The sequence below is a fragment of the Centroberyx affinis genome, unplaced genomic scaffold (genome assembly GCF_046629955.1).
Source record: "Centroberyx affinis isolate AG114_WGS23_722 - 3 ecotype Tasmania unplaced genomic scaffold, CSIRO-AGI_Caff_v1 ptg000939l_1, whole genome shotgun sequence".
NCBI lineage: Eukaryota > Metazoa > Chordata > Actinopteri > Beryciformes > Berycidae > Centroberyx > Centroberyx affinis.
In genome coordinates this window covers 368,842-388,538 of record NW_027279514.1, presented here as the reverse complement: position 1 = coordinate 388,538, position 19,697 = coordinate 368,842, and the positions used below count along the sequence as shown (strand labels likewise).

The 19,697-nt window shown below is 41.7% G+C and overlaps 3 protein-coding genes across 5 annotated transcripts; 1 reads left to right on the top strand and 2 right to left on the bottom strand.

Annotated features, from left to right (window-relative positions):
* Positions 1-532: 532 nt before the first annotated feature.
* Positions 533-7,160, bottom strand: dcaf13 (ddb1 and cul4 associated factor 13; the record flags this gene model as incomplete). The annotated part of the gene is made up of 10 exons (XM_071521883.1): positions 6,979-7,160; positions 5,774-5,973; positions 5,577-5,684; positions 5,379-5,468; positions 5,010-5,165; positions 4,208-4,285; positions 4,026-4,108; positions 3,746-3,910; positions 3,222-3,357; positions 533-696 (listed from the first exon to the last, which is right to left on the bottom strand). Coding segments are annotated over exons 1-10 (1,250 nt in total), but the record flags the coding sequence as incomplete, so codon positions are not given.
* Positions 7,161-8,361: 1,201 nt separating this feature from the next.
* slc25a32b (solute carrier family 25 member 32b) lies at positions 8,362-13,916 on the top strand. The gene is made up of 7 exons (XM_071521896.1): positions 8,362-8,811; positions 9,419-9,569; positions 9,875-9,960; positions 10,540-10,694; positions 11,424-11,537; positions 11,777-11,922; positions 12,454-13,916. The coding sequence occupies exons 1-7, from the start codon at positions 8,631-8,633 to the stop codon at positions 12,578-12,580; spliced, it is 960 nt and encodes a 319-aa protein (XP_071377997.1). The 5' UTR covers positions 8,362-8,630; the 3' UTR covers positions 12,581-13,916.
* An 87-nt stretch (positions 13,917-14,003) lies between these two features.
* On the bottom strand, positions 14,004-19,081 carry LOC139646006 (collagen triple helix repeat-containing protein 1-like). Of its 3 annotated transcripts, XM_071521898.1 has the most exons (5): positions 18,947-19,078; positions 17,677-17,754; positions 15,600-15,818; positions 14,987-15,203; positions 14,004-14,508 (listed from the first exon to the last, which is right to left on the bottom strand). In XM_071521898.1, exons 1-5 carry the CDS (start codon positions 19,055-19,057, stop codon positions 14,366-14,368), a joined length of 768 nt encoding a protein of 255 aa, XP_071377999.1. In that variant the 5' UTR covers positions 19,058-19,078; the 3' UTR covers positions 14,004-14,365. The 3 variants fall into 3 exon arrangements, with proteins under 3 accessions (XP_071377999.1, XP_071378000.1, XP_071378001.1); XM_071521899.1 differs by lacking the exon at positions 17,677-17,754 and having other exon boundaries at positions 18,947-19,081; XM_071521900.1 differs by lacking the exon at positions 17,677-17,754 and having other exon boundaries at positions 18,989-19,079.
* Positions 19,082-19,697: the final 616 nt, after the last annotated feature.

Below are 19,697 nucleotides of genomic sequence, written 5' to 3'. Positions count from 1 at the left end.
CTCTTAAGATAAGACGACTGGTTCTATGTCTTAAAGTAATAATCCAGGATATTTTCATGTAAATGTCCATTTTGCTACTCTCTACCATCGATTGAAATTGAGTTCATGAAAGTTGAGAAGACGGTATCTTGCACTTCAGCCAGTCCACAAAGAGAGACCAGTGCTCTCAGAGTAGGACAATCCGGTCTCTTCACATGGACTGACCTAAAGGAAGCACTTACCAGTTCATGAAAGCTTTTACCTTTACTGTTCTAAAACACCCGGTGTCTGGTAGGTCTTTCCAAAACAACAACAAATAAAACCAAGCGACAGGATCTCGAGGATTACCTTTAAATCTTATCAAAACTAACATCATAGTAATTAGTTGTTGTGATATCTGTGTCAGCCAGTGTCTGTTGTTGGCTTCTCACACTCACTGAGCCGGCCAAGATTTTGGTGGTAACAAGACCCATTTCCCAAGTATAGTTAGACAGGGAGCTGCCATGCTGAATTAGTGGGGGGGGGGGGGCGGGGGGGGCGCGCGAGTACATACTTCCTGCGGCGAGCCTCTTTCATGATTCGCAGCTCCTTGGTCTGGCTGAAGATGGCCTTGGGTAGGTGGCGGTGTCGAGCGATGCGTCGGATCTGAGGGTGGTGCTGGAACTTCTCCTTCAGCTTCTGACTGTAGTTCACGGCTTGCCTCTCTCTGGGGGCCAGCTACATGGTGGCGGGGGGGGAGAGGCATGAAGAAAGGGTGTAGAAGTGAAGAAAAAGAGAGAAAATGATGGGAAAATGAAGAGGGAATAAGAGTGGATTTGGAAAGAGAATAAGACAACAAAGTGAAGCAAAGAGGATAAATATACAGCACTGATCCCTCAAAACACCTTGACTTTTCCAGTGACTAACAGTCTTCACAATGATTAGTTTCAAAGGTTTTTTCCCTTCATTTTTTGACTGCAGGAGAAAGTGGGCAAGATGCTTCATTATCTGGTAGGACCGCTTAACTGAAGAGGGGATGGATGAAAAGTAGATAGCAGTAGAGCAGATGGATGGCTAACAACAGAAATCAGTACTGTTCATGTTGCAGATGCCTCATTTGAATAAATTAATAATCTACTGTATAAGCACGAGGGGCAGTTTCAACAGAGAAAAACCTGTAAGTTTAAATACAGCTATATAAACCTAAAGATCAGTAGCTTATATCCCTTGGGAAATTCAGCTCAGACAGTGTTGTCAGCAGCAAATATGCATGTTAAATACCTGTGTGTCATTTCACCATTAGTGACAGTTACGGTATGCTGGTTCACATCATAAAATGTTGGCCAGTAGGGTAAGCAGTAACTTCAGCTTGACAACCTGCACATTCAAATCTGAATCAATGTCTGTTAAAAAGCGAAGACAACAGCTCAACAACCTCCCTGCCTCTCCATCTCTCTCATAAAAACCATCAGCCCCTCTGACTCTTCTTGGCTGAGGCTCTTTAAGTGCGCCCTCCTCCAGGGCTTTTATTCTAATTAAAAGCAATGATTTTTCTCAGATTCAATTTGTTTGAGAAGAGCTCTTAGCTGCTGATCCTGTTGGACCAAACTACTTCCCCTGGACACACTGAGAATTTCCTGAACAACGTTGAACGGGCTGACCAACCACATGGTGATGAGACAGAAAAGGAACAGGGTGACACTGACTGGTCCTGCCATGTGAGGCCTTCGAATCACAAGGTTCAGCCTTTCTTTAAAAGAGTCATATTTAATGAGGTCCTACATTACCATACTTATTTAGCAGAAACGTTAAAAAACAACATAACAAAAATATAAATTTTTCTGACTGAAATGTTAAAAAAATCCTACATCCCCCAGAAAAAATGCCTTTAAAATAGCATACAACACATGACAGTGTTGCCTTCTAATGCCGCACAAAATATTTACAGCTAAATTGAACAGCACGCCCTGAATACAGAGGCAACACATTTTAACATGAAAAACTTTGCCCTTCAAAGATAAGAAATCATTAGAGGTGCTTGATTCTCCACCTTTAAAAAAAAAAAAGACTAATGTACACTGTGGGGTCAAATGTCACTCCATGGAACGTCCTGAGAAAACAGTGACATGCAGCAGCTGATAGAGGAGTCAAGGCCAGTCCAGTGTGATGCCTTCAAACAGAGACATAGCCTTGATTCAGCATTTCAGCATTTCTCCGTAATTAAAGACCCCTTCAGTACAACTTGATTGTTAATGCTTCATTATGTTCAGAGTGCCCCGCTTTAAGTGATTGGCCGATTTAAACTGCTGATAGGAGCAGGGCTTGTCTGATCTATTTAAGTGCAAAGCTTGCGAATAAATCTCCTCTTACACAGTGACAGTAAAACAAGTGCCAAAAGTTGGCCAATTTTCCACTCTGAAGCTGCATTAAGGGAATAAGCAAGAGTGAATCCGATTAAGAATGAAAGATGGCTATTGGAGATGGCACACAAGATGCCATTGATCTTTATTATTCATCCATAACTGGCATTTTGGATACTGGAACACTTCCCAGCATTTTAAAGAAGCTTTATTAGTCAGTTGGGCAAAACATGACATTAAAGCCTACATTTCTGCTGACATAGCCTGCTTATGTTATCTGAAAATCATATACATGTGATGCTCACAAACTAAGATATTAAAGTCAGTGGAGATTTGCCTGAAACAGGTTTCAGTCTCGCAGTTGAGTCTTTCGGAAGTGATTTGTAGAACAACTGCACAAGCTTTTGAGTTTTTTGGACTTCCATCTGCCACAAGGGCCGCTGTGCCAATTGGTACATTGTACTTATTGAGAGTGATTCTGCCCTAAGTCAGCATCCATCAGAGCACTTGGCAGCAGCACCGCCGCTGCTCCTGGCACATTCGCCCATTCTTACCCTGCTGAGGTGGGCACAGGGCCACGGCCGTGTTGAAGAATGCAGCTAACTCATAAAACAAGGTCAAGCACAGGTAACCCACTAGAGGGAGTCCGGCAGCTTGTTTAATGTATTGAACATGTGGTGTGATCATGAATTACTAATCAATAATTAGTACCTGTCATATGGATCACATAAAGCTGAAAAAAGGAATGTATGGCCAACTAGCCAACCTGTGCTTACATCAACAATTAAATATATGCCAGAACTTAAAATGGTGCCATTGTGGTCTGTTAACCGGCTAAGCCACTGGATCTAATCCTGGTGTGACATCTCCCCCTGTGTTGAGAGGAGGAAGGGCAGGACTCACCACTCCCAGTTTCTCTGCTGCGTTGGCCTTCCACATTCGAATGTTCATTTCATCAGAGCCGCTCAGGATGTACTTGTTGTCTGCCGACCACTTGACGCAGATGACGTGCTGCATGCGTTTGGTGTGGTAGACTTCCCTGATCATCAGAAAGGCAAACACACACACACCAGACACATTCAATACGGTGACAACAGCTAATGCTTTATAATGACTTCTTTGGCTGTTATAAAGCAGCCAAAATATGCAGTTATACAGAATCCTGCTGCACGATCCACAGGATTTATCATGCTGGACCTCATCATAAGCATCCTATATAACTGATGAAAATAATGCATTTGATTCTGGTGATGGTTCTTAACCCACATCTAGATGAATCAGCGAGCAAGAGTAGTACAATTTAAATACATGTGACAAATGTATAATGAAGTTCTGTAAAGCAAAAATATGTAACAGTAATACTATCATACTAAAATGACAAAGCCATGATTATGGCAATTTTTGACAAGTGTTATGGTCATACTGACCTGCTGTGGCCGCTGTCCTTGGGGAAGATGCGAATGGTCTTGTCAAAACTGGCCGAGACAAACTCCCTCCCAGTGGGACAATAATCAATGTCCAAAACTGCGGAGACGTGGTCCATGTGTACTGAGATCGGCTGATCCAGGTGCCTCATGTCATATGTGTACAGACTGGTGACAGAAAAAAAACACAGTCAAATTATTCCTATTAGGAATATAGTTCTTGAGAGTCAATGAAAAAGATACATGTGCTCTCACTCTCTCACTCAAGTAATCCTCAACTTACTTGTAGTCCTCATTTGAACATGTGAAGTAATATGCTTCCATAGGGTTCCAGCATAATGTGTTGCTCCTCAAACTCATGATAACCTGAAGAAGAAAATGAAAACTTCAGTATGTTTACATCACATCCCCTCGTGGAGAAAAGAGAAGGGGAAAAGCTTGTACAGCACATGGTGGGGGGCCTACCTTTTTAAGTGGTGCTGATTCTCTCATGTCATACAGCACTATGCTTCTGTCAGAGGCGCAGCTTGCGAGAAGTTCAGTCTGAGGGAAGACAAAAGCTGTTACTGTCTTAAACTTTAAAAACATCAATGGGATTTTCAATTATACGTGTTGAGGTAAATGCCAAACGCTGTCTTCCCTTTCCTCAAAATTTAAAAGCAGCGGTTTCCTAGTGCTTCTATTATACTCTGTCCCCTCAAACATACACATATAAAATATAAAAGACAAAATAACAACTTAAACTTTGAAGTAAATCACCACTTTTATATGCAAGTTTTCAAAACAATGGGGCAATTAACAGAGCTCCAAAGAGGCCCAATAGAAAGGGAAATACACGCAAAACAAGTAGGTCTGGCTCCAACCATTCAACATTTCAGATATGCGTTCATTAGGTTGACATTCAAAGCTAAATTTAAGATTCCAATGCACCGTCTCAACAAAAACTATACTTTCGTGAGCTTCACAAAGCTGGTATTTACGGCAGGGAAGTCATTTAGTCACCAGCAGATCCAAGGCCAACACATAAAAGTGCACATCCTGGTGTAAGGGACACAACACTGGGACCCCTGAGCAATGGAAACCAGTGTAATATAGCCTGATGAGTTCACGCACAGTGCAGAACTGAAGCTGTTCTGAAGGCAAAGGCTACTCCTTAATAAGTACTTGATACTCATATAGGGTTAGGTGTTTCCATTATTTTGTCCCGCCTTGTAGATAAACATCTATATTATGAGGCTGGGCTGCCTGTTGTGACATGGTGGCTCACCTCCACAGGGTTGAAGCGGACGGAGCTGAAGCTGTCTACACCCCAGGTGAAAGAGCGGATCGGGCTGCTCCTCTGCTCGTCCCAGATGTCCACCTGCTGGCCGCACGTCGCAAACACACCGTCCTTCTGGTGGTGGTCCAGCCCCGTGAAGACCGACTGCAGACGAGAAGAAACATTTCAATCATTGTAATAATGTGATACTTTATTGATGCCTGTAGGATCACTTGCCACCCCCTCCAGGGAGGTCAGAGGTCAGGGCGAGCTACAGAACAGCCTCTGTGGAGCTGGCAGGGATTCAGTGTCTTGCTCAATGACACGTCACAGTAATAACTTGACAGTAACAATGCAGCAGATGCCATCCGACCATACCTTGCCCAGAACAGTGTTGAGCGGTTCCTCTTCCTCTCCATAGCCCGGTGCTTCCATTTTCCACTGTTTGATTGTTTTGTCGTCACCAACCTGTAACACACAACACACCACCGTGTAAAGCATAAGCTGTATTATAAGTCAGTTGAAAAACTCTAACAATCATGACTCTTCTGAGGTGTTGTGAAGGGCAGCAGGTACCGTAAAGAAGGAAGTGCCACAGAAGCGGACGACCATTCCCCGAACAAAACCTTCATGTGCTTGGAGTGTGCGGACACATTCGCGTTTGGTCAGGTTCCACACTTTCACCTGAGGAGCAAATTAAACATTTATCATTGGAAATCACACCAGTATCAAGAAAAATGTGCAAATACTGATGACATTGTATGCATATCTACCTCCCCGTCACAGGAGCCAGAGAGCAGGGTGGAGAGGCTCTTGGTGTGCTTGGCCATGCAGTTCACTCCGTCTCTGTGGCCGTCCAGGGAGGCCAAGAACGGCTTGGCAAACACCCTCTCCAGCTTAGTGGCATTCAGGGCCCGCGTGTATTCTCTGGCCACCTCAAACGGGTGGAGGGTCGGGTCATAGTTTCTGGGGACTAAAAACACACAATAATGCGCTATCAGGTAATAATCAATGTATTAAATACTTATCTTACAAAAATAACCCATAAGCTGCTGCCAGCAATACAAGTTCAAAATATTAGTTAACTAAATATTATCATGCTTTGTGCCCCTTCTCAAAATGTGTTCCTTTTTTTTTTACTCTCTAAGTTTAATATATATGTATATACACACACAACACACCTAACACACACTGTATCTAAGGCTTTCTGCAATTATATGCATACATTGCATACCCTGTATACATGCAATTCACTTTTTTTTTTTTAGGAATTTTCCTATATTTTCACATTTTTCATTTTTTGTTTATCATATGTACATATTTTTCATTAATTTCTCATTTGTCTCAGTTTGCTCTACTGCTGTTATTTTGGACTCTGCGTTACAATTCATAGTGTTTCATTCATTAACATTAGTTAATGTGTTATTAACACATAATAACGTTATTGTCAGTTACATTATATATAAATATGATCCATTTGCCTTACTGTAATTTATACTGTATTTTTCTTTGCAGTACCCTGGTCTTATTTGCTGCATGCTGCAAGAACACAATTTCACCACAGAGACCACTAAAGTTTGTTTATTTTCTTATTTTCGCCATAGTTTAATCATTTGCAATTAAATGGTCCGACTGACATTAATTAATGGACTGTGTGCATCTTACAATACAAACTAATGAGCAGCTGTCAGCAATACAAGTTCCAAAAATTAGCAAACTAAATATTATCGAGCCTGCTGCCCCTTCTGTAAGTAATAAACATAACGTTATCGATAGTAAACGTGGTGTTTGCATGAACATTTGCCGTGTGAAACTGTAATTCATCCATTAATCTGAAGTAGTGAGGGTATCTGACTCTTTAATGAAACATATCCTTAGCCGGTGAGAGAGCTGAAGGTTTCATGAGGTGGCTAGCCTATATGTGTCAGTATTGCTACTAGCAAACTGTGGTTAGCTTAGCTTAAAGTTTACCACTCACCACGCTGGATATCCAGTTTAGTCTCCCGGACATAATCATCCGGATTCCTGGAGAGAACTTTGACTTTCATTTCGTGGCTGAACAGAAACGGACGTACTCTTAAAAGGTTTAGGTTTTTAAATATATTTATATAAGAATTACTAGCAAGCGTTGGCTTGTTTGGCCATGTGTTGGTTGGTGAAATCACGTGACCTCATCTGGCTGTGTTGCATTGTGGGATGTCCAGTCCTCCAGGTTGCGTCACTTTTCCTAGGTGCAGAAGAAGAAGAAGCTGCGTCAAGTTACCAGAATAAGCAAGAGTAAGACAGGAAGCGAGGTGATTTGGCCTTCAAAATAAAAATAAAACGTGTATGCTTTTGACAAAAAAAAAAGTTTTATTTTGGTCAGGAGTGTCAATTAACTGAGACCCTGTATCTAATATAATTTCGCAGCCAAATTTCCAAACGCTCTTATTTTGACTGAATTTCTGGGGACAGGTACGTCCAATGTGCTGCATAGCCTGACGCGTTGCACTTAGTGTTTACTGCCACTTAGCGGCCAAATTGTGGAACTGCAATCAAAGTAGTTTCTCCCATCGGATTGTACTTCTCGAGACATTTTATTTGGCGTGCTGACTGACTGTCGGTGTAGTCAGTATCAGAGCCAAATGGCATGATTGACTTGACATTTAAAATAAATCTGTTCCTAGAATTGATCAGTTTCTTGGTGGATATTTATATGTATTCACATTGAGAAATGCTGTTTGGGAAGGAAATTGTGGCCAAATACACATTTTATCACAAAAATTAAAATGAACACCCAGAAGGCAAAATACCCCATTTGGTTACTTGTTTGGCATTTGTCTTCAAGTGTCCTTTTGGTGAGGCCGCCTAGACAAAATGGTCTCCTTTCATTCAGATCAAAATTTGAGAAAGTATTGATGAGATGTTTGGGAATAGTTAAGCTCACCACACAAAGCCTCGTGTAGTTATTTACTCTCAAAAAATGTTTTTCCATCTAGAAAAAAAGTTTGAATTACAATGTTTGAATTGGGCTACTGCTCTATACGGTGTTTCTAACAGTTCAGAAAAAAAAATGTTGCCTGGTGGTTTCGAATATATTTTTGGCAGCCCTGTAGCATATGTGGCATCTTGCATAGGCCAATATGGTTGTTAATAGGCCTATATGCTGTGAAAAGGACAAACAACACAAACAGTATTTTTACATTTACTACAGATTCCTGTCCTAGGTTATTTTCACTTCTGTGCTCTTTTGCTACTCCAAAAAAAAAAACGTCGAAATACGTGTACGTCAATAAGAGTTTTATTTTGAAGGTTGTAGCCGGAAGGTTTGTTATTCTATTCTAGCTGGCTTGACACTAGTACCAGCAACAAGGTCGAGCTGTGGCACTGCTTGACATACATAATCTACAGCATGTAAAAAACGTGGTTAACTAACATGAGTTGAAAATGAAGAGGCTACAAGAAGTTAACAGCGTTAGCATGCATTATTTCCAGTGACAGCAATGTCATTGAAGTGTTACCGTCAACCGCTTCAAAACTAAAGAAGAAGACTTGTTACCGTCTGTATGCGGTAGAATGAGACCTTTGCTAGCCACTGGAGTAAACAAGGTGTAAACATAGCTGACGTTAGCTAGCGTTAGATAGGTAAACATGAGCTCCTCTACAGGAGCAGGATCCTCCAGCCAGTCCGACTCGGGTGTCTCTATAGTCGGACACATCCAGCAGGTCTTCAGCCATGTGAGGATAGAGAACCTGGTTGCAGGACTCAGTGGAGGAGTGGTGTCAACACTGGTGCTTCACCCTCTGGATCTGGTCAAAATCCGGTTTGCAGGTGGGTGTGCACTGTGCAGTATGACATTGTGCTAAAATAACTGATGATTGTGTTTTGTAATAGTAACTAAGTTATCTATTGCACTATAGCCTTGCCAGTTGCTGTAACGAGTCCTGTTAAGTATTAATCTAGCCTGATATGTTGCGTTCTCTTGAATGGAAACACCTGTAACGGTACGCGAAACTCCATTAAAAAATATGGTATTTTAAAGTTAGCCTCCTTGGCAAACATATAGACCTGGTAGAACATAATTTAAGACCTCATGCGAATCATAAGGGTCTTCTGGTAACTTCGGAATAATTTAATAATTAAACAAAATCTAAACTTTTAGAACTGTTTTACACTACTCGCTACCGCCCACACCACGGTGTATTTTAGTGGAAGTAGATTGTGTGAACAAGTCCTGGAAGTATTGGAGAATTGAGTTTGTCTTAATGGTGAAGAGAGAGGCACTTATTGCGGTTGCTCTTCCTCAGACTTCAAACCGAAACTGCAATGTTCAACATGCTTCAATGCACGTGGAAGTGTTTGCCACACATGGCACTAGAAACATACCTAACTAACTTGTACATGCATTGACAGTGATCCTAAATCTCCTTTCATGTAGTAAGTGACGGACTGGAGTTAAGACCTAAATACAATGGCATTTTGCACTGTATGAAGAGCGTCTGGCAGCAGGAGGGGCTGAGAGGACTCTACCAAGGAGTGACACCCAACATCTGGGGTGCTGGAGCGTCATGGGGTCTCTACTTCTTCTTGTACGTAAGCTAAAGGCCTTTCGGACCATATTTTCTCCAACCTGCTCAAGGACATACATGGCACAGCACTCTTAACTCTTTCATCATTGCGAGAATACTTTGTCCTTTTCCTGACTTTATTATGAACAATGATGACACCATTACAACATGATTATCGTCACTTACGTTATGTTCTCAGTCACTTTGCTGTATGCATGTATGTACGTGTTTCTGACTGTGCATGCTTGTGCACATGTGCTTATGTGTTCTGCTCGTGTCTGCCAGCATTGGAACGTGTCTTATTTCCCATGCTATCTGTTCCACAGCTACAATGCGATCAAAGCATACACAAAGGAAGGTCGTCCATCTGAACTGAGTGCCACGGAGCACCTGGTGTCTGCAGCCGAAGCAGGTTAGCGCTGCCTCTATCCCACCACTGCTGCCCTATACTGACACACTCATGATCAATACTGGGTTCACAATAACAGCCAGATAATACTGCAGTGAGCTGGCCGCGGCTCACAGAAGGCAAACACGAATTAGCCCATAGCCTCTCTGATCATTTTGGTCTCATAGAGTCACATGGATCAGTTTCCTGCACGCCTAACCGAGTTAGGGGTTGAATGTAAGCCGCTCAAAAGCTTAATTGATAAAAACTGGTGAAGTCACGAGAGAGAGTGACCTCTCTGTGCTATGACACTGATACGTTTTAATGAGTTAGGTGTGAGTGTGGGATCTGAGGTCATCAGTGCTACACAATAGCAGCTTAGAAAAGCAAAAATGATTCACATATGGTTCATCCTTAGCGTTTGAACTTTCTAACCTAATTTAATCCCAGCAGAGCATAGATCTGTAATGTCTCTGTTAGGCTAATATGACTGTTCGGTTGCATAACTTGCTGTGGTCCCATAATGCTGCTATCATACATAAGAGAGCCTGTGTCTTTGGCACCTATTGTCAGCCTAATCTTAATAATTTACCACTTGTCTAGGCATACTGACACTCACCTTAACCAACCCAATCTGGGTGACCAAGACCCGGCTGGTGCTGCAGTACAATGCCGACCCCACCAGGAAACAGTACAAAGGGATGCTGGATGCTCTGGTGAAGATCTACCGCCATGAGGGAGTGCCTGGACTATACAGGGTAAGACTTCAGTGTATCTTTGTAGTTCCATGTCACACAACAATACATGAGGCTCTTTTTAGCCACTGTCAGCTAATACTGAAGTTATTTTGTAGAGGACTTAGAATAGCAGCAGTGCATCAGCCTTTTTGCCTGCTGGGTTGAAATCAAGTTCTGTACTATTCCATGAATTACCACTAGAGGGCACTACTTTTCCATAATAATAAAGCACACATACACATGTATGATGGCAAAGTGCAGCATTGTAAGTCTTTTGTAAGGCAAGGCAAGTTTATTTATATAGCACATTTCATACACATCGACAATTCAAAGTGCTGTACATAAATAAAATAAAAATAAAGACTAAAAAGTGAAAGTGCATTAACATCACATGTAAAAAGACAATGCAAAAAGATAAAAAAGATAAAGATATAGAAGATATACAGTATATATAAATATATATATATATATATATATATATATATATAAATATATAAATTAGTAGCTATATATATAAATTGTAGCTAATTATACATTATTAACTTTATGTAAATTTGATTTAGCCAGGCAGCAGAATTGATTCCAAATTCTTCAATGACAACCTGGCCAGGGGTGTTTTGATAAGGCCAGAGTACAGCTACAGTGTGTTGGGCTTTGCTATTGATGCATAATGCTTACTGTGGATATTTGCTTGAAGTTGAAGGAGCATGTGTGGCACATATGACTAACGGAGCATAACACTTGTCAAAGGGCTACATTCCCGGTCTGTTTGGTACGTCTCACGGAGCGCTGCAGTTCATGGCCTACGAGGAGCTGAAGAGAGACTACAACAAATACAAGAAAATGCCTTCAGATGCGAAGCTGGTGAGTCATTAACCCCATAAGCCACAAGCGATCTGGAAACATGTTCAAAGTTTAAATGTAACTGGGGCATATGGCTCCTAAATCTTCAGATTAATAAGAATGAACCCACAATTGATAACTAGGAATAAAAGTGACTCATCGGTTTTCCTACTCTGCTCTGCTCACTTCTCTCTCTCTCTCTCTCTCTCTCCATCTCCATCTCTCTCTTTCTCTCTCCATCTATCTCTCTGTGTATACAGAATCCATTGGAATATATCACAATGGCGGCGTTATCCAAAATATTTGCTGTGGCTACAACATACCCGTACCAGGTGGTGCGAGCTCGCCTGCAGGACCAGCACAATAAGTACAACGGGGTCATCGATGTCGTCAGACGGACATGGAGGTAGAACACCGATCCACTCACACTGCCATCTTAGGCAAATTCTCTAAAGTTGGGTGCCTAAAAAAAGAAAAAATGGTATTGTCCGGTTTGAACAATAATCTTCCAAATTTGTTACATTAAGCAAAATTACTCAAAGGGAAATATTTTTTAGCTGCTGTATTTAAACTCTTACTGGATATTAAAATTCTGCATACCCTTTAAAATTGTCTAGTTTTTATTTTCTTGAAGCCTGAAATGAAAACCTATTATATCAGACTTTCTCACTTTCATTTGGATATAGTAACCAGCAAAATCAGGGTAAAAACAAAGGCTACTAATTTCTGACACAGTTTAAAAATTGAAAAGTTTGGAAACACCTTAGTTAACTGCTGTTACTGTACAGTGACATGCTATCCCCTTAATCTGTCATCTGTTTTAAGTTTTTCCCTGCAGTCTACCGGGGCCAGAGGGAGCAGTGACTTTTATGTGGCATTCTTAATTATTACCATGTGGGTTATCACAGTGCGGTAATTATTTTTCCAATCTCACCAGGAACGAGGGCGCTGTGGGTTTCTACAAAGGCATCATCCCCAACGTGATCCGCGTCACTCCCGCCTGCTGCATCACCTTTGTAGTTTATGAGAACGTGTCTCGCTTCCTGCTGGGCCAAACCAAATGAGGCTCGACAACAAAGCATGGACAGCAGCAGGTAGTCCAAGCCCACACTGGCATGTGGGTGCCATGACGGAGATGCAGAGAAGGAAATCGCCATTGGTTACGTATGCATGCACAGAGTCACCCCAGCTTTTGGCCATACTCTGGTTCAAGTCTTATTCAGGTTAAGCTGTTGAACCTTTGATACCCAGTGACTGAGTCTCCCTGTTTCCACGAATAAACCAATTAACAGACTATTCCTGTCCCCGGCTAGAACAGTCCGCCTGCAAAAACGGATAAAATGATGATCCAAATTGTAATAATAGTAAATAGTGTTTGTCACCATGGTTTTTGCTGACATCAAAACGTACCCATAATGCTGTGCGTAAGCGAGACATCTTAACCAGGGTAACCAGTATTCGGAGTACCAGTTTACCCAGGTTATTCCAACCCATAACCCAGTTATGACATTTACATGCATCTACGTAAAACCTTGTTCTTTGAGTAGCCGGGTTATGAACAGAAGCGTAGCCAATGTGTGAGCCATTCATTTGCACTGAAGACTTGTAAAGTTGCCATGTAAAGCAACAATGTCAACATAATTTCTGCAAGACTAACCAGCAGCAAAGTTCAATAATATGGAGTGGATTTTGCTCTGAACATGAACTCTGGATTCTCAGTGAAATATCATGGTGTTGACTGAAGACAGATGTCTGTCTCCGACTCAGATGCATCGCAAAACACCTTTGACTTTGGGGAAGAAGGATGTTGTAACGCACATTGGAGGCTGCCATGATGGTAGTCATTTTTTAAAACTATGATGTGTAAATAAACATGTCATGCCGATATTAAAGGAGGTGGATAACAATTCAAAGATTTCTTCATAGTTTCGTTTACATTATATGTATTCTGTGTGACAGAAGAAATGAATATAGGCCTGAACGCACAATGCTCCCATTCTATACAGCAAAATACATCTTCTGTTCTCAGGTTTCCAGCTGCATGTATGTGTGATATTAGTTTGTTTCTATTTAAATTATTGCTGTATGAGTAAATGGTAACCATAATGTCTGAAAGGAAATTCATGGAAATGGCATTTGGTCCCAAACATCTTAGTCCCTTGGTTTCAGAAGAATCACAAGTCATTCAGCATTTGAATTTAGCATTGAACATTTATCCCAAAATATTAGTTTTTGTGGAGAAATACGTTTTTTTTTTAATCTTTTTTTTTTGTTGGGATCATCCAATTTTGTGATTGCATTGTTTTAGCAGCATTTCTTATGAACTCTGTATTGTGCTTACCAGCTTTATCTGCATTTTCTCCTGTTTGACACATTTGTACATTAAACGTTTTATTATTTTGTGGCTTTAAATGGATAAATTCAAAGTATTTCAAAACATGTTAAATAATGCAGTGATTACAAGGAGTCACATACTAATTTGATTAGTTAAATTCTTTAAAAAAAAGATGACTTTATTAACAGTAATAATGCATATAAACAGGTCACATTCACTACATACTCTAAAGCATTGCCAAAAGTTTTGCTACAATATTTGTTGATTGGTTATACCAACAGTACCCACAAGCAGAAAGACTACAGTACAAACTTTGTTATTTCTGGTAGACAGAATGATACAGTACTCTTGTTTATAAGCCTGTCACCTAGTATAGTATTAAAAAAAACATTCAAGTTAACATCAGTGATGCTGTTATGCTTCAGCAAACCACACCTGATCATTTTGGAGGGCCAGATAACATACTGCTGTACTTCCACGACAGATCCCTCCCTTTCAGTTAGGATCTGTTTCTTTATTTAGGCAGTTCCTCGATGATAACCCTGGATACTGAGTTCCATCCCGTAGATGCGTCACCTCTTGGATAGTCAGCGCAGGTCCCCACCCAGATGGCCACGTCCACCAGCCCCGCCTTGACGCCTTCACACATCCCCTCCACTGGACGGGCAAAGAGAACACAGTGCAAATTAATCTCGGGGGAACGCCCAAACCGCCTGCCGAGACGAGGGCCGTAAGTGGTTTGTTTTCTGACACAGTGGTGAACTTTCCAGCTTCTGAGAAACAAAAACCCTAATTGGAAGAGTGTCACTTTGCTTTGAAGTCTGAAATCTGTTGTAAACAGACAGGCAAAGTTTTCCAGACGGGTTACAGCTTCACTGTTGTTGGATTCTCATTTGTCAAACTTTGGGGAGTCACCACATTGGACTTTTGACTGGATTGTGAAACATTGTCAGTGCATGCACTAAAATTCAGTAAGCACTGAACACATATTTACACAAGAATACACAAGAAAAACTTTCAAGATCAGACATTTCCTGACCTGGAAGTGATCTTTGTTGGTGCATTTACTGTGTCTGTTTTTTTTATTTTTATCGCACAAAGCATACGGTCTCAGCTCGCTCCGCTCCAGTCTTACCTGCAGATGTTCTGTGGATGTTGATGGTTGAGTTGAGCTCCGGGCTGCCTTGGTCAAGGTAGATGATAGACTCTATGGGGAGAGGTCCCGTACACTCGGCCCCGTTGAAGGTGAAGTACCACCTCTGGCAGCACGCGTTCTTACACTTGAGTCTGAGGGAGCCGCTGAAGAGCACTCTGAGGGCGCTGTCTGAGCGCAGCTTGGTGAACGTACAGTCCTGCAGCACGGGGAAGGAGAGGGATCAGGGATGGAGGGAGTGAGGACAGTAGCCCTGCAGAGTTGCCCTTTCATCTGCATTGGCCAACTTATGGCTCATAAATTGGTCAATTGTTTATTTTATTGAGGCAAATTACTATATTATTACAGTACTTAGTTTTGACTGTCTTATTTAGCTGAGATCCCCTCACAAGCCTCTAGGGTTTTTTTTAATTTTTTTATTTTGTACTAGCCTAGACTTGTGGTATGCTTGTGGCTAGTAACCTTTCCACCCCTTTAATGGATACAGAAAATAATACTAAATATAGCACAATTAATGCCTAAAATGCAAAGGCACAGAGAAGGCACCCATTTCCCCAAAAGCCTGCCATGCTGTGCACAGTATCAGGACACTTACAGCTACTTTACCCAGGTCAATCCCATAATTCAGGGAGTTCCAGGCACACTGCTTGTAGTTGGGTCTCCATGGCTCCTCGAAGATCTCGCTCACGCACTCGCCTTTCTCCCCTTTAACCCCGTCCCGCCCGGGGATGCCCGGCGTCCCCGGGATGCCGTTGGTCCCGGGGTTGCCCTCTCTGCCAGGGGTGCCGGCTGGGCCCTGAATGCAGCTGCCGTACTGGAAAACCAGGGAGAAGAGGAAGTGGAGGTGGCGGGCGATGATGATGAGAAGGAGGAGGAGTGCAAGAAAAAGAGGAAGGGCGCACAACAGTGTCAGCAGTGTCTATTGTTGTCCAATTTCCTGTTCCAGATTTTATGTTTTTTTTCTTGGCCTATAAAGCCCTGTTTGGGCTGCATGCTCTGCAAAGACCGAAATGTTGCCATCCATTCAACCATCACACACAAGAAGGCGGATTATACCTCATTTACAAGTCATATAAACAAATAGTCTGCTGTGGGGCTGATCCTGGTCCCTGAGTGTAAATACGATAAGTGTGAAAACAGATGTGATCAAGACCAAGCCAAAGCATTAGCCACAGCATTAGGCCATAAAGTGAGTGAGTGACAGACCGTGTGTTAATGAGGAAGGCCTGATGACGGTCTAAGTCAGTAGGTGTGTGGTCAACGTCTAGCCACAGATCTCTCAGTGTGATTCACTGTCCTGCTGAATCTGTCCTGCTATGTTTAAACAGATGCTGCCTCTTACTCAGGCTGACTCAAACACACACAGATAGACAGATAGCCTGCCAAAGTAGCCATACCACATACAGAGAAAGACACAATGCAGATCCAGCATGACTGTACATCATGTGGCCTTCAAAGAGAGATTTAACAAGAGGCCACCAACAGAATGCAATATGTAGGTTTTTCATGCGGAGATGGTTTTTATTTCATCAGTTGGATGACTTAAGTGCCATGGACTCATTCCCTGTCAAACAGAAAATAACAGGACAGACATAAACTGACACGTAGATGTCCAGCCTTGCCCTTAAGCAAACACTGATGCCAAAAGGATTTGGGTTTGGGTTTGTGAAGATTGTTGCCCTTTTGTTCTGCATGCAGCTGTGCAGGAGCAGGGGCGCCTGGCCAAAAGGCACAGCAAATGAGTCCCCAAGCAAGAGAAATAACAAAGGCCTTTGACTCCAGTTTCAAAATCCTGTCCTGGCTTGAGTCTCTGGGGTGAGGGATGCAAATCTATTTCAGATGATGTGAATCTGAAGAATGCAGCAATCTAGTATAAAGAAAGGATAGAGAATTACAGTTTTTCAGTCTCAGCTGCTGTGAGGCAGATGGCTCAGTGAGGAGCCCACAGTCTGTTTTAGCCATTAAGTGGCCATGCTGGAGCAACCTGGAGATGTGATCTGCAATGATGTCTGACATCATCCCTATATAGGAAACTGGGAGAACTGGAGCCTGTGATCAAACCAATAGATTATGGGGTGGTGTGCATATGCTGTAATAGACCTGGAATTTCTCCTTAAGAAAATGCACTAAACGCCTAGGCACCTTGGGAAATGGATCGCATAATGTGGAAATGACGCAAATACTGTACCTTGTCTATAGCTTTGCTTTGAATGAATGACTCCGCTAATATGGCTTGAAATGCAGGAAAGTTACGGAAACGTCTCAGCGTTTTATTGGGGTTTGATTTGTCTTTGGAGACTTTTCAAAGTAGAATAATGAATGGAGCCTCTGTCCATTTAGCTACACAGCTGACTATTATATTAGCTTCCAGTCTGGTGTTTCTATAGTGGTGCAGCCTGCCTGAACAAATTACACTCTAGCCCTACTGAATATTAGTAACAAACAGAGCACTGCTGTAACTCAAGCATAGAGGCTGCGTTTGCCTCAAAGCGTTGAGGAATCACTTATTTCATGCATTCGGTCGACACTGAAGCGAGGGCCAAGAAAAACTGCCCATGGAACATGCAGTGCACAGATTTAATGCAAGGCTTTTAGTGTTTGGGCCGATTCAGAGCTTTTAGATTAGTTTTCAAAGGATTAAGAAAGGATGCAAAATAAGATATTCTGATTACCATGTTGTTCAAATTAGTAGATGTTGCTTCCTCAGAGTGTCTAGTGCAGTTTGGCTTTTCTGCATCATTTCCAGTGCACTAGATACAGATGGTGACATAACATGCTATTCATTATACCCTCCCTTTTCTACTGCGGCGAGCAAATTGTACCCCAACTGCTGCGTATTACTTTGAAGGTTAATGAAGAGTAATAGAAAGTGCTTTAGCTCAGTGGTGCCCAAAGGAGGGTCTGCGGCCCTGTAAGGGTCCTTAAATTGGCTCCAGGGGGTTGCCAGCAAAATTAAGAACAGTTTCACTTTTATTTCACTCCCAAGAGGTTAGCATAATGACAGGATGTGTAAGGAGTGTTTTGTTCAGACGTTTCACACTCCTGTCTGCTGCCTCCCCACCTACAGCATCGACAGTTATGTAATTCTGTACCAACTAAATCCTCTCAGATGAGGTTCCTTGGGACTAAATCCTATCAAACGGGAGAGTCCTTGACATGAAAAAGTTTTGAGAACCCCTTCTATTAGCCATTAGAAATATCATTATCACATAAGTGCCAACCTTACTCCACCGATCAGACCTTTTTTTTTTTTTTTTAACCAAAATCAAACTCCCATAACCTTTTGCAAGCTGCTCAGACAGGCAGATAGACAGAGAGGCAGACAGACAGTGAGCCAGACCCTATAACTTCCTGTTTAGGAATTCTTTCTATCTACTCTGTCTGCTGGAGTGCAGCCAAACCTGCAATAACAGAGTACCAGCTGACCCTACAATAGCAATAAAATGGCTTTTCTCATCTGCTGCTAGGACCAGGTCATTTTGGGGGGGAATTTTTCCAAGTGCTGACCACACATACTGCACTGTACATGTAGATGTGAATCATCTTAGAAGTTTTCCTATGAATTTACTAGCCTACTTATAACGTTATGTCCAGCAAACAGGAATTCAGGATTTAAAACACTTAGGAGAAAGAACTATAGTAATCCTGTGGGTTTTAGAAGCACACTATGCAAATATCACATAGCAAAACTGTAATGCCTTGTATGAATATTATAATGATGCCATAGGAGATAAAAAAAAAATACAATGAAGCACAATAAGATCACTATAAACACACTACTGATTACCACAGACACACTTTAAGTCGCTACAGGAATATTTTAGTGATTTTTCGTTAGTAAAATCTGTCCACATAACATCAGTCTCTGGTGGAATGCCGCATATCTAGTTTAGACTTTTATGAGAGCGGCTGTATATTTTTATTTTACTGAATCCGCCTTACCTTCTCAAACTCAGCATCCTTTCGATACCCTCTATTTCTCACCTTTTCCACTCCATATAGAGGTAAAGCCAAGCAGGTGAGAAGCAGCAGATGGGCAACAAGAGGAGACATCCTACAGTATCGACTGGCTGCTCTTCATGTGAGGTTTGAGGCGGCAGTTTGAGTCCAACCAGACAGTTTCGGTCCGGAGGAGGGCAGGGCAAGAGGGAAGGAGCCAGTCAACTTGCAGCAGCCCAAGGAAAATTCCCTATGAAATTTCTATAATATCTCTTTAGGGACGTAAAGTGTATGTCGTACTCAGTAATGAGTTTATCGCGACCTTACTGTACTTTATGGTGTTTTTCCTTCTTCTGTGCTATCACTATAATATTCTTATAGGGACTTACAGTCCATCTGTGGTTGCGCAATAGTGAGTTTATAGTGACCTTATTGTAATTTTTAATCTCATGTGGTTTTCCTATAGCCTAATATTCCTATAGACAGAGGTTCTGCCATTTTCATCTCAGGGAGATGATAGTGGTCAAGAGTGAAACTGAGATTAGAATAGTCATTCTTTTACATTGTCTAATTGGGCTAATTAGTAGTGAATTAAATGATAATGAAATTAAACTGATTCTCATTTTACTGGGGACCCACTGTCCTGTGGTATTACTATAAAATTCCTATAGCGACCTTTAGTTTTGCTGTGATATTTGTATAACGTCACTAAAAAAGTAGTAAAGTAGTAGTTGATTTCTGATAATGCAGATTG